General features: G+C 41.4%; 1 protein-coding gene across 2 annotated transcripts in view; it reads left to right on the top strand.

The window, feature by feature from the left end:
• The window catches only part of LOC148657637 (aryl hydrocarbon receptor repressor-like), a 91641-nt gene extending 81113 nt beyond the window's left edge, over positions 1–10528 (top strand). For both annotated transcript variants that reach the window (XM_088644144.1, XM_088644145.1), the window contains 2 exons: positions 422–618; positions 6146–10528. In XM_088644144.1, the coding sequence (XP_088500270.1) occupies positions 422–618; positions 6146–7256 (1308 nt within the window). In that variant the 3' untranslated portion in view covers positions 7257–10528. The remainder of the gene's footprint in view (positions 1–421; positions 619–6145) is intronic.
• Positions 10529–14589: the final 4061 nt, after the last annotated feature.

Raw genomic sequence — 14589 nt, 5'->3', positions numbered from 1 at the left:
ATCAGTTTTGCAAGGTGATTCTTGTTAACTTTTACAATAGTATTCTGCGTGATCTTTAACATGCCTTCTCTGCATGTGTCACTGTGTGCATGAAAACAGTCACATTTATACTAAATGAAAACAATTCACTATTTATAGGTGCATGTTAGCACATCTATTAGACACAGTTTAAAGCTACTATTAAAATCCCTCAGGACTACATTGAGAAATTAGGACATGAAAGTTTTGGTTTTCTTTTTTAATGTGATTACAAACATGGGATTCAAATGTACTACGCTCATTCTAAACTTGTTCTGGAAAAAGAATTGTATCGAATAACCAAAGGATGTAATGAGAGAAATGCTCCTGAGAACAGTACCAATCTGCCTACCGAGCAGTGCTTTGTCTAAACCCCCCCGTCTGCTTCTGCTGTCGTCCTCAGACAATGCAGTTCCAGGGCAGACTGAAGTTTCTTTATGGGCAGAAGAAGAAGACGGCGTCGGGCGCCAGTCTGCCTCCGCAGCTCGCTCTGTTCTGCGTGGCCGTGCCTCTGCTGCTGCCCTCCATCACCGAGATGAAGATGAAGAGCATGATCATGAGGAACAAGCACAAGCCGGGAGTCATCACTCCGCTGGAGGTGTAAGTTGAATGACTCTGTTTGCCGCGCACGCACGGCTGACAGCGTGCCCCACTGCTGCCGGTGGGTCTCGGGGAGGCGTGAGCTGAGTAAAAGCCGTAAAAATCCGAAATCACAAGGAGTAGATGAGATTTGTCTGCATGCGCTGCTGTGCAAAAGCAGGGCTCATCCTGGACGCTTTGCCTTTTGTGGTACAAACAGTAGCCTTTTAACTTTTGGAGAGAACATAATGTTCAAGAGGAGAATCATCTGATGATGAAACAATCCTGCTTGATTGCCAGATAGGAAGAGCTGCTAGAGCACTTCATACTCATGGTGTGCCTGGAGTAGTTGTCATCATGTTTTTAAGGAGCCTGATCGATGTGAATTTAAGATCGCTAACCTGGGTTTCCTCTCACCTAAACTAAGCTTAATAAAAGTTAAAGCTGTTTTAAAAGTGGAAAAAACTATTTGAGGATCCCAACAATGTCCCATTGCTGGGTCATACCAGACATACATTGTAAGATAGGATTGTGATTAAGAAGTTTCAGGCATTTGGACCCCAGCACATATGAATAATTATATTTTAAAATTCTCCTCATAAAAGTTTTAATAATACAATACTGTATACTGGGACAAATGGACTGTCTTTAAATATTCATTCTTTCTCAGTTACTCAGCCCAACAAGTCAGGTCCCTCAGATCAGATTCAATTGGTGTGGTGCAACACTGGGCAGAATACATATATTTGTTAAAAATAATTTGTGTTGCTTTCATTTTCACAGGGAAAGGAATCTGGCTGTTTCTTCATCGTAAAGAGTATTACTTGTAGCTTTTACAGTATGTCAAAGTTTGAGGCATAAAAGACAAAGGTTATGGACGTACACTACCCGCCACGGTGAAACCAGACATTTGAGGTTTTTTTTATTTTACTGTGTTTGGACTTTCATACCGAACACAGTAAAAATAAGATCAAATAGACACATTTGTGCTGTAGCACGAGCAAGGGGGCTGAAGTTGACGTGGCTGTTTTTCTCATGTCCCAGTGAATCACATGTCTCACTTTATCCAGACGGCGCTTGACGTATCTGGGTCATGTTCAGCAGAGCAGCAGTTGCTTTTCCGCGACCCTGCTTGCGGAGCGAGTGGTGCCCTTCACGGGCACTCAGGCCGGTGCCCCGTGTGACTAAAATCATAGCACTGGTGTCGCGTCGATTCTCAACTTGCCATCTGGGGTTTGGGGCAAGGGTAGAGAGCTCCTTCGACCAGGAAGGACAGCGATGATCTGGTGCCCACTCAGCTGTCGAGCCGCTCAGTGCGCAGAGACAGGATTGGACTGGGATGTTCCTGCTGGTGTTTTGGTAACAGGACCGTGTGTCTGTTTGTATGACTGAAGACATCCTGATTCCTTGCAACCTTGGGTTCCGCATGAATGGGTTGACGAAGGAGGACTAGGAAGCAAGGCCAGGGACTGCCGGCGAGCCACTGGTTCATTCTGTGCCGAGCGAGAAGTGAGAGCTGGCGGATGTTGCAAGACGTTGCACCAAATTGTGAACTTTTGCAACACACTTGGGACTTGGACACTTATTTAATCACTTATTTATTCATTCCTATTTCGAGAGCCCTGAAGCAGAAGCACAGAGCACAACGGCTTACAACCACGCCGTCTTTGCCGATGTGACACATAATGCACGAAATCAAAAGTACGTCCTTCGTAACTGTACAGCGTCGCTTCTTATTGAGCACCAACCCATCACCCGCAGCCTGTGCACGTGATCCTAGAGAAGCCTTGGCTTCAGTGGAGAGGGACAGCACATGTGTGGTATGTGGCCCACAGGCAGTGTCCATCTGGACAGCACCCTGGTGAAGCTGCAGGGCTGAACCTTCAGACTGGGCCTTGCTGAGGAGTCCCTGCACTGGCTTCTTCGCTAGAATTAATAAACCAGCTGAACTTGTAGTGCCCCAAGTCCAGGTTACTTCGATATGGGACACCTGACCGGGTCTCAGGAGCTCAGCCAGTTGCCGTGCATATGCTCTGTGGCATGACGTCCATTTTTTCTAAATTCAGCATCAGTAGCCTCAGAAAGGGCCTCTTCTGCTTTCCTCGAACTGCCCTAGTCCATCTCCTGTGGTCATGACTACGCCATCGTTCCCTTGCAGCTTGTTTTACATCTCTAAACCTATATCTGTCTGCACTGTTTGTTTCAGGTGATGACATAACTATTGCACAGACACTCTGTATACAGCCAGAGCATGAACAGGGCGGGGAGGGGGAGTAACCGGCTACTGGCCCATTCAGCCCAGTGCCCAAGAGTCTTTTTGGAGAGATGCACTGAAACGCTGTATCTGAAAGTGCTTGTGAAATTCACAAAAGCCCCAGAAAGGCATTCAGACCATATCCTTTAGAGAAGTAGGTGTTTTGTAAGTTCTTCTGCTTATGCAAAGTTTTGTGGAAATTCATCTCATAAACTACCGTTCGTATGCTAATACACAGACAGGTTACGCTGCAGTTTCTGAGTACGCTGTGAGTCTGGGCCTGGACTGTTGAGTTAGAATCACACAACACAAATGCTTTTTGAGCATATGAGGGCAGTTACAGATAGAGGCACAACAAATGGTTGGCCAAAGGAAAAAAAAACACATGAGACTGACATGAGAAACCCAAGAAACCAGTTGGAACAATTTCCTTTGCAAACTGCTAACTACAGGTGGGTGCAATGAATTCTGAATTCATTTCTCACTTGTTTAACCTTCAGTGCATCATGCACGTGTGTTAGTGCTTCCTCAGGCTGATACATGGGCAAACAGAACCGAGCACAAAAACAATAAACACTGCTGTCCGTTACAGTATATTACTCAAACTTAGTTAAAACAATTGCATGTGGTGAGGCCTGGTTAAAGAATTAAGATGTTAACAACAAGCAAGCCGACCAAAACCACACACACACACACCCTAATCCTTGCTTTTCCTGTGTGGCTGCAGTGGATAATGGAGAAAGCGGACTTCCTGTCTTCAGAGTTCTTACACATGAGGAGCACTGGGTTCGGGTGCAGGCTAATGCACAACTTGTGTGCGGGAATGGATGCCCAGAATATGTCATTGTCACACAGCAGGCCGTGAAGTATGTGTCTTTATGCTTCTTAGCTATTCCTGAAACATCTGAAACGTATATACATTTCTTCGAATTTTTGCATCGCCCGCAGGCTTTACGTTCTGTACCGCTTGTACAAATCATTCATCAGAGCACGAGAAGCCATTTAGGTTTCACAGAGGCGTCACGGAAGACAACCGCTGTTGTGAAGGTGAATGAACGCCTTGCCATTGCTTTCCCGTGCTTCTCAAGAGAATCGCACTCCCTGTGATTTGGCACATGTGTCCAGTCCTCCCTTATCTTCTTTATGGGGCGTCTCTTGGATTGTTCTCCGATTACCTTCACATTTACTCAATTTTACTGCCGGTGTTGTATCTCCAGTTTCCAGGGTTTGCTCAGCTTTCCGGCTTTGGCGTCTCCCCCTCTTTTTGCACGTTTCGGAGAGAAAGGGCCAGAAATGCCCAGCTGCAGTAGGCTTGCCCCTCTGGACCGTGATGTTTGGACTACGAAAAACCAGCATCCTCATCTGCTGAGCTGCTCAGTGCCCTAAATTTCTCTCTCTCCCTTGTTTTCCTTTTGAGAGGAATATGACACAGCGGACGTACAGCGGCAATTTTGTTTTTAAGATCACTTTATTGGCCATAAACAATTTCTTGCATTAGGAATTTGTCTTTTTGCAGACCCCAGCTTGCTCTCCATGAGACACACAGACAGGGAGAGAAGCCTGGGGTCAGAGCCATTTATACAGCACCCCTGGAGCAGCTGGGGTTAAGGGCCTTGCTCAGGGGCCCAACGGATCCAATTCCTCTGCCAGCCGCAATATACGAACCGGCAACTTTCCAGCCACAGGCGCAGATCCTTACCCACAGAGCCACCACACCACCCTACTTGTGCCCTAATTGACTCCAGTCTGGCAAAAAAACGTTGTTTCCCAGGACCTTTTTAAAATCCTACTTTTATTTATTGATAAGGAGTATGTGGATCAGTGTTTTTATAGGCTTGTGATCATCCTTAGCTCTTGCCTGTTTCTGACATTATTTGCAAAGGTTTTGGTATGAACTTCAGTACAACTCACAGATGCATTTGTTTCGATTCACAGAGAGTCAGTATTAGATGGCTGTTGATGACTGATCGCAATCTTTTAGTTTCAGGTTTTCCTATTTGCTCTTTTCAGAAGATAACTTGTCGTGATGGTCGTAAAATGAATTATTAGGTTTTATTAGGAAATTAGGAATATCAGTAGCAACTTTAACTTTAAAGAGTGTCACAATATCAAGACCAGTTTGTAATAGTAAACAACTCTTAATTATTACAAAAAGGTGAAAATGCAGAATCTGTTTTGTGCAATTTAAATTAAGATTGTTACAAGTTTTATAAGCAGGGTTAATATAATAACTGGGCCCTGACACACATACTGTAGCTGAGGTTATTGAGTGGTCTTGTGGATGATGATCCAGGATCTTAGAAACTTCTTTGAATTTTAACTTTCAATTTTAACATTTAACACCATTAACCATACATTCTCATAGGCACATAACGAACCTTTTTAATTAGGCTTTAAACTCTTCTTAAAAATCTAAATATCAGCAGTAAAAATTACTTTAAATTCCACATAAAATGAGTCCCAGATTTGCTTGGTGCAGTGCTTGCAGCTTTCCATCTATAGCATATAATCTTCTCCATTTCCAAAGAGCAGGATCGTACAGAATTTTCCTGGCATGGCTGTTTCATCGGTCCTATCCATTCAAAACTTTTCATCCAGAGGCCAATGTATAAATTGTATTTGTTTTTGTAACCTTTAATTGTCAAAATCAATGCTTCTTTTGTTGAATCTAACAAAAATGGAAATTTCTAAGCAACTGAATACAGAAAGTGTTTTCATAAAGACTAAACTCTTTTAAATCACTACGACATAGTAATGCAAGCACTGCAAATACTTAATAACTTCATGTCCCATTTTCCCCTTAGACTGTCTTTAAAATAATTTTGGTCTGTTGTACAAAATTATGCTGTTTTGATTTTGACAGAAGACAATGATTTTGACAGATTGACAAACCATTAATGTGAATCTTTGGATACAGCATCAAAATGAAAGTCAAACACAATCTAGTTCTCTTAAGTAAAGTTTAAGTTAAATCTTAATTTGAATATTTAATACTTGTCATTTTCAGTTTGCAACAGCAGCATATGATGGTTGGCTTTTCCCTTTTCAATCCCACTATCAGGTACGAAGTGTGGATGTTATTATTGGTGATAAGGGCTTTGATTTAATGTGCCACTGAAGTCTGCTAAGAATTTTTTTTAATCCTTTTTTAATTTTTCTCAGGTTTTCTTAGAAGCTACAGGCAGAAATAGGAGCTGCATTCAGACACAGACTTGTGTCTCCAGTTCTCACCCTTTCTGTTACCTGCAAGCTTTCATTTCTCGCTGACATTTGCTGCTTCTTTTCTTTCTGCAGCGATCAGGAAGACGTCAAGAAGAAGCATCCCAGTGCTGGCACCATGACTGAGAGTGTGGAGGGGTTCCTGCTGACCTGCTCCCACAGTGCAGCGGGGCAGCTTGGCCACCACAGCTCCTGGTCGCCAGTCACCAAAGACGGGATCAGACACAAGATGGAAGTGTGCAAAAGTGAAGAATTCTATCCCCAGGACGAGCCTCTGAATTTCTGCAAAACCTCCATTGGTGGCCAGAAAGCTCACAGTCTGGAAAACCCATGGGCTCTACGTGTCTCTGCAGGAGCAGTGAGAGCCGGCCACCACGCCCACCACCTTCAGAACAGACTGGGAAAGTCCAGCCATTTTGGAAAACCCGGCGGTTATAAAACGCCCCCGGGCTGCCACCACCTCAGGAATGACACCCCTCTGCCAAAACTCTACGGCACTCTGCAAAGCCCGGGAATGGACGGCTACTGCGCAGGCGGCATCAAGACGGAGGGCCCGTACGCGCTCCGCGTGGACGGCTATGACTCCCGGCTGCTGCCCGAGACGGCCATTAAGATCGAGCAGGATTCGGACTCGGAGAACGGATGCGACGTGTTCGGCGCGCCCCGGAGCAGAGCGTGGACGGGCAGGGAGCAGGTGGACAAGAGGTACGGCTACGCGGAGGGCCTCCCGCTGAAGACGGAGGCGGACTATTACGAGCAATATTCCCCCTGTCAGAAGAGCAAAGCCAGCCTCAGCCCTCCATTCAATGGGCACTACCAGGGCATGGGCGCTGGGGGCAGGCCCCTGAAGTGTGTCCTGAACAAAGACTATACCCAGTTCAGCCCACAGAGGCTCTCTCACCCCGACGGGCAGTGTGGAGGCCAGAGCACCAGCTGCGTGGACAGCCCCCTGTACAGGGACAGCTCCGCGGAGCCGAAGGGCTACGTCCAGCCGGAGTACAAGGTAAACTACGAGTTCAAAGGTCACAGCCTGATCCACTCCATCAAAAGAGAGCCAGTCGACTCTCCGCCGTGGGCTGGCGGCCACCAGGACGTGACCCAGCATCCTTTACAGCAGCACATCATGCCCAACTGTGTCATGAGCTCCGGAGCGCAGAAGTCTAACCCTTATGCCTACTTGCAGTAAGTGGCCAGACGAGCAGAACGTGCAGGAGGTGATCCTGTGTGCGTGCGAGGCCTGAGCCGAAGGACAGTATTACTTTAATGTAACGGGGGATTTGAGATCCACCAGAGGAGGGTTCTCTCTTCTTTTTTTTTTACTATGCTATCAAAATGCAAACTGTAGTTTTTATTAAATGCACTTTTCATACAATAGTGACGCAAATATTTTTAGATTTACTTGCGCTCGTGTTTATAGTTTACAATGTGCGCTGCATATTTTACCTTGCATAAGCCTTAGGCTGTAAGGACATCGCAGATAAAGGCTTTGCAACTATTTGTGAATAATATATTAAGCACTATTATTTTTGCTTCTGTTTATACAGTGTAAATACAGAAAGCTTACCAATTTCCACTGCAACGCATCCATTAGTATTTATATATATAATGTGTAAATTACATGTTGCTGTACTTTTTTGTAATATGCACACAATATGGTTTAATATGAAGACAAAATGCTGGCAACATTTGATAAACAATTTTGGGAGTGATGCTTGCTGATTTAACAGCAGTCTGATGTAAAAACTGTTATGTTAACAGTGATTTAATTGTGGAACTTTTCCTGCATTCTTGAATTAACCAAAGCAGAAGGGTTGATGTATTATTTTGTCTATATTTCTTTTACATGCTTAGAAATTTTCTTAATGTGCATTTTCCATACTTTCTCCACGATGGTATAACTTCAGAAATGAGTCTTTGTTTGATTTGTTTTATAAACTTTCATCACATTTTTCAAAATGAAGATAAAATCAGAATCCTATGAAACAATGAGGTCATGACATACTGTATGCAGCTCAATATTTCTTAAATTAAGTAAAAAAATACTCTTTTCATCATAAACAAGGTAAGAAATTGAATTTATTCATAAAATCACCCATATACAAATGCGGGCATTTCACTAATGTCAAAGGAATATTCCTTCTTATTATTAATAATAATTAAATAATTAATTAATTTGAATTTAACAATGCACAGAAAGTGTTTACTATATCTCAGACAGTGGTTACCTCTTTTGCAGAAATATAAATATAAACAAACAATAGCTTTGATGTTTTTTACAGAGGATTTTTTTTCTCAACATGTGTGTGGTGCTCTGTTCCTAATGAGACTCCTTAGTTATAAATTAAAGCAGAGGCAGATCTATTTTGATTAAATAATGTTATTATACTGTAGGTGTGTCCCTTCACACTTTACCAAATGTCTTCACGTTGTGCGGTAGTCAAGTTGTTTTTTTATTTCTAAATAATTAAAATTGCACTCTACTCTTCTATGTTATGCAAAAACCTACCACAAAGAATATCCAAAGGATTGATAGTCTGATATACTTTATCAAGGTGACAAACTCCTTTAGGATGCCAGTTTAGAGGGGAACTTTCCACATATTGCTATTGTCTTGGCTTTCCCGAGTTCAAAAGGGCAAATGTGGATAAGATGTTGAAAATTATACCAGAAAATGGACCACTTCCAAACAAGTCATCCCGTTTCTTCTTTCCAGAAGGTTTTTGAGTCATACTTTCTAATAAGGGTCAGTAATATCTGTTAATGAATCCATTTAGAGAATGCATAATGTAGTGAATGTAGAGAATTTACTGTTAGTAGACAGCTTACAAACATGCTTCAACATGCATTGTACATTTTCCTGGAAAACGTTAGCGTGCGGAAAATTGTAACCTGTGAAATGGTTGTAGTGATTACTATCAAAGATGTTACAGTGATCTCAGGACACATCTTGGTATGAAATTTCGAGCCACAGACAGTATTTATATATTACAAAGAACATATGATATGACAACTGCATACAGTAGTTAATAGCTACTGTATTTATAACTAGTCAATAGACGTTTAATAACCTATGTATGCATTATCTATTAAGAGTTACTAAAGGATTAATGAAGGATGTATTACGGAGCCTTATTATAAAGTATTACTTTTTTTGTTTAAGATCATCATGTGGTAAATGTAAAATTCCATTGACTCTGAGCTTTCTTATGTTTAAGCAAACAAAAACGTACTCAAAAGAATCCCCAAGCAAGAGTACATTAATTTGGCTGTTTGGCGCCTGTTTCCAAAGATTTCAGTAAGCCAGACACCTCACTGAACTGGTCGTGTGAATAATCATGCAAATAATCTGTGTATAATAAGACAATATGGTTATGGCTTTATTTTGTGCTTTACACATAAAAACATGAGCTCTTCTTCTCATGAAAGATACGACCAAAAATAAATCAATCAGCACACAGATCTTTAATTTAATTAAATAATAAATGTGCATCCTCACACAAAAAGCCATGAAACTGACAGATTTTAAAATTTGAACAGCATTTTTAGTTAAATGCTTGTTTGTTTTACATTGTTCAGGGTAAATGTGTACAGTATACCCCCATTAAAAAACAATTTGATGTAAAAAGGTTGGTTTATAAATCATATTTCCATAAATATTGTTAGTGTGCAGATCACAGTCTTTAATATTTTTTGTATTTTGTATAAAAAATACAAATTACTTTTTTTTCATTCATTTCCTTGCTTTTGCAAAAAAAGAGAGATTAGGTGTTCTCCATGAATTATTTTACAATACTGTACAACAAGACCAAGAAGTTCAAAAACGTTGAACACTTTCTAATAGATCACACTTAGGTCAGTGATTCTTAATGTTTCAATAACTCCACAAAGGGGAATTATAGACTTTGAGCTGTGTATGTTGCCAAGGATGGTAATGCTTGCCCAGGTGTGTATATTTGGATTGAGGTTAATTCACCTTGGCAGAACATTTCATACCCACATAAAGCTACTGTTTGTTATGCTTCCTTTCAGTTTCTTTTTTGAGCTTGCACTAAAGAACTGGATAATGAATCTTACTGCTACCTAGACATAATGTCGAATTGACATGCACAGGTTTGATGTTTCGCATTTTAAAATCATTGCTTTGGTTCTGTTTTATGTACAATATCATAATGTGTCCAATGTTTTGTATTTATTGTCAGCAACCTAGCAGAAATGTTTATTTAAAATTGTTGTCTGGGGGCTTTGCGCTATTTCATATAAGACAAAAAGGCAGAATTTCTAGTCTTCCTTTTCCTAAATATACCCTTTAAGATCAATACATTAGTAAATGAAACAAGCTCTTCAGCTAATCTTGTAGCTGCAAAGCAGCACCTACAATATGTATTGCAGCATTTTCTCAATAATATTTTGTGTGTATTTTTTTGACAAAACTTCAATAAAACTTTCAGAACTGATAAAGTCATTTTGACGTATTGCTTATCTCACGAACAGAGAGGAAGTGACAGACTTTTAAAGGTTGTGATTCCAAAAACACTTAATGACAGTAGATCCTCATGATATTCACTACTATTTGTACCCCAAGGTTTGTACTCTGTTTGTGCACCTTCTGATACACCATGGAAACACAACAGTTTTAAGTTGTACAGCATACAGTATCAACAACTCATTGGGCACATACGTTATGTTATTTACATTTTAAATGAAATTAACATAATGTATGTGTTTTAACTGGGCAGAGAGGTTTGATGATCATTTCAGTATTATTATTAGTATTCCTTGAAGAACTTGATTTTAATTCATGTAGTTGAGGTATCTAGAGTAGATTCCTCCTGGTTAAAGAAAACTGTCTGGTTTCTACTGGCATGATTAAAAGTGACTAAGACAGACGCTGCCCCCAAAATTTAGATGGTCTGTTTCAACAACTTTCAGCGGAATAAACAGGTAACTGGCACTGCGCAGGACAGGCCACATACTGGGAGGCAGAGAGTCACCAGACTGCATGTCGTTCTGATCCACCTATGTAATCAGTTTTTAGATGGCACAGCTACAACTCAAGAGCATCCTTGAAGAAGAATGACTGTAGCTCACAAATCTGCATGAAGATTATCTGCATGCTTGGAGGGCATTCAGGGCTCACAGGTTGACAGCTGGGAGACTAAATCGCGGTACTCTGTGAAGCAGAGAACGTGGGGATGGAGACCGTGGGAGTGTGGGAGTGTCGCGTTTGCCCGCGGATGATGTTTGGCCCTTTGTTAGACCTGGCGGACGGCGAAGTGTGTGCGATGTCATGTTGCGTGTGGTTCTGAGTGTCTGGACTAGGCAGCAGAAGCACGACGATGTGGAGAGGAATCTGCTTCAACACAAGAACGCCCTCGGAGAATACTAGTCAGTCATGCTGCCATGCTCAGACCTCATATTCTAATTGTTCAGGGCTCCAGTTAAAATAAATCTAGGAATGTGAACGCGTTTGATGACATAATTGTTAAGAAAACTGGAGTGATTAATGCACAACTGTAAAAACAGGATTTAATGACTGCGCGGTTTCTGAATGCACTGAAAGCCTTTTTTTTTTCCTCAAAGAATGTTTCCAGTCTTTTATGCCAAGGAAAACCACACTTACACATACATTTTCTCTTCTTTTATCTGTGATAATTGTAATTAAGATCCCTTTAATCGTACCTATACCGAAATGCATAAGCAAAACACAGAAGTGCAATAAGTTCGGTCTGTCACCGTTCTCGACTCGTCAGGTGTTCACTGGGTCTCTCACGAACTGACCTACAAAAGAGGAACCGCGTTGTGTTACAGGCAGTTCATACTGTCGGCGCTCTGGTTCGTGTTGTTCAGAGAGCATACCAGAAGATCACACAGCAATCAATGCTTCTTATTCCCAAGTGCTCGAAACAGTTTAAAATAGGGTCATTACAAACCAAATGCGTTTTAGCGGAAAACGCCACCTAACTTGTCTTGGGTGACAAATACCATTTAAAAAGCAGATCTCTTCATTCATTGAGCAAGGGTCTGGTGCCAGGTACTGTACCTCTCACTCGGTGTCCTTTCCAGCTCATGTAAATATCCTGAGGTAAGGTGCGCGGAGGGTGGAGTTACTGTACGTGTTTGCTCATTACAGAGACCAGGATAAACTCCGGCATGGCGAACAGCAGTAGTTTGCATATAAAACTACTCCTACCCCGGCAAAGTGTCATTCCGTTCAAAAGGGGTTACTTTTGATCCCACATGCTCCTCGCCCCTCCGGCTGCCTGGCGGTCCCTCGTCTGGGAAGATTGCAGCTGGAATACCTTCAGCCACAAGCCGAGAGTGATGTGTTACATGTCAAAGAATAAAATGCGCAGAGAGACTGCTTGCAACTTCTTTATTTAATATTATGAAGTTGAATTACCCCAAAGTCTGGCACGAAAACGTGAATCCGACTGATTCTAAAGATCCTCAACGCGTTAGGACTTCGCTTCGATCAGATCACTCAGTTTTAGTTCTCAAAAGAAGCTTGCCAAGAAACAAATGGTACTGTACTGTACGTAATTGGATTTGAACACGAGTTCCTTAAAAGAATACATAATTTAAAATGGTCAGGAAGCTCTCTGACAAGGGCAGAGAATCTCACGCCTCAGAACATTTCCACACTGAAGATATTCTATGCAGAGATCATTTTTAACAAACATTATTTAAGTTGTTTGCATTTATTGTATTTCTAAAGCAACAGCTACAGACCTGCTGCACCTTTTTAAAAGTGAACCTGATTTATTCAGGTTTCTGGAGGGTATTCTAGATAGCCTCGCCACAGCAGCTAAAATACTGTACCCACAATACACCAGGTTCTCTTTTAAGCTGGTGATGCTTAGCCAGACTTCACGAGAAGAGATGGACAGGCTCTGATTTGAAATTTCATTTGCCATTCTATGTTCAAGTTGGGTTTGTTGAATGACACTTAATCCCTCAGATTACAACTGGCATGCCAGGTCAAAAAAACAAACAAACAAACAACAGTACCCAGTACTATGGATCAGTGACTGGGATAAGCTCTTTTAAGATGATTAGTGGCAGGTTTAGGAAAAGAGATAAACATATACATGACAAGCTGACAATACCTTCAATGGCCTATTTTATTTCAGAGCCCACTGTACCACAATTTAATGATTTACTGTCTTTTGGATCCTGGAATGTTTTATTTAGTAGAGACTATCATGTTTTATTGGAAAATACAGCAAATACATTAAATAATGAATCCTAATCATTGTCCTCACTGGATCATGGACTAATAACAATTGATATATTGTACTGTCTCTCCAATTCTCTTGTGAAGTCATTTATAAATATTGTGAATAACCCATATAAATATTTTACTTTTGATTTACATAACCTGATGCAAATATTTCTAAGAGACAGTTATACGTTTGATATTTATCTTCAGTGTAACATATACATATAATGTGTAAATCATTGTAAAATTAAGGTGTAAGGGTTTGCATTACTGTAAATATTTTGCAAACATTATTTTATAAAACAGTCTACAATAGCTGCGTAACAGCTTTTAAACCCCATAAACCTTCAACAAGATTGTGAACCCTAAGGTGTATTAGGTTCACAATCTTGTTGAAGGTTTATGTTTCAAGCAATGCTAGGGAGCAATATTTATCTAAAAAGGAGGTGAATGTTGCAGTTGCCGACACTCATGAGACTCTTTAAGGAGTGTACAGTAGTTTCCTGCATTAGACTCTCTCCCATCTTTTCACCACTTCCTGCTGAGGCTTTTCGTTTGGAAATGAAACCCAAATGAGATGAAGCCCACATCTGTAGGAACAGCGCCTGGTTTGTGACAAATGTGGTGTGAACTCTGATGGGCAGGTCCCTTCACACGACTCCGGGAATTGAAAACTGTGCTCTCGTCGCCTTCTGGGAAGCTTTCCGAACGGAAGACACCTCCCGGATTCGCTGCAGTCGGTGGAGTGGTGCTGATTACTGCATGGTAAACTAACAGCTGGAGTTAGCTGGAGTTAACGCAGGACAGCTCAGTACAGGGCAAGGGCTGTGCCAAAGGCCACATTTCACATCCTGCAAACAGCTCCTGCCAGCCTCACCCCTGACATTGCTCACTTTCAAGTGAAAACACCACCAAGGACAACAGCCCATGGATTTCAAAAGAGCAAGAAACCTCCATGATGAAGGAAGAAACACCACGATTCAGCCATTGAACCTTCTCCAGGTGTATCGGTGTTTTGTAGGGTGTAGTTAACCTTTTCTTCCTCCAGTACGGAGTAACTCAGCCCCCCCCCCCCCCACTCAGACAAACAGTATACTGGATTTCTAAGCATTTTAGTAATGAACTTTAACTTAAACATGAAACTGCATTTAAGAGTGCACATGAATAATGGCAATAATGATAGTGCCCTTTGCATTTTAAAAGTATGTTAAAATTAAAAGGTAGAGGAATTCCTCAGTGGCGGTAGGAGCATGAACAAGCTCATAAAAAAACAGAAGCAGCTAGTTCGGGCTAAAGATGA

The sequence above is a fragment of the Lepisosteus platostomus genome, chromosome 8 (genome assembly GCF_059453375.1).
Source record: "Lepisosteus platostomus isolate fLepPlt1 chromosome 8, fLepPlt1.hap1, whole genome shotgun sequence".
Lineage (NCBI taxonomy): Eukaryota > Metazoa > Chordata > Actinopteri > Semionotiformes > Lepisosteidae > Lepisosteus > Lepisosteus platostomus.
This window is presented reverse-complemented; position numbering and strand designations above follow the sequence as displayed.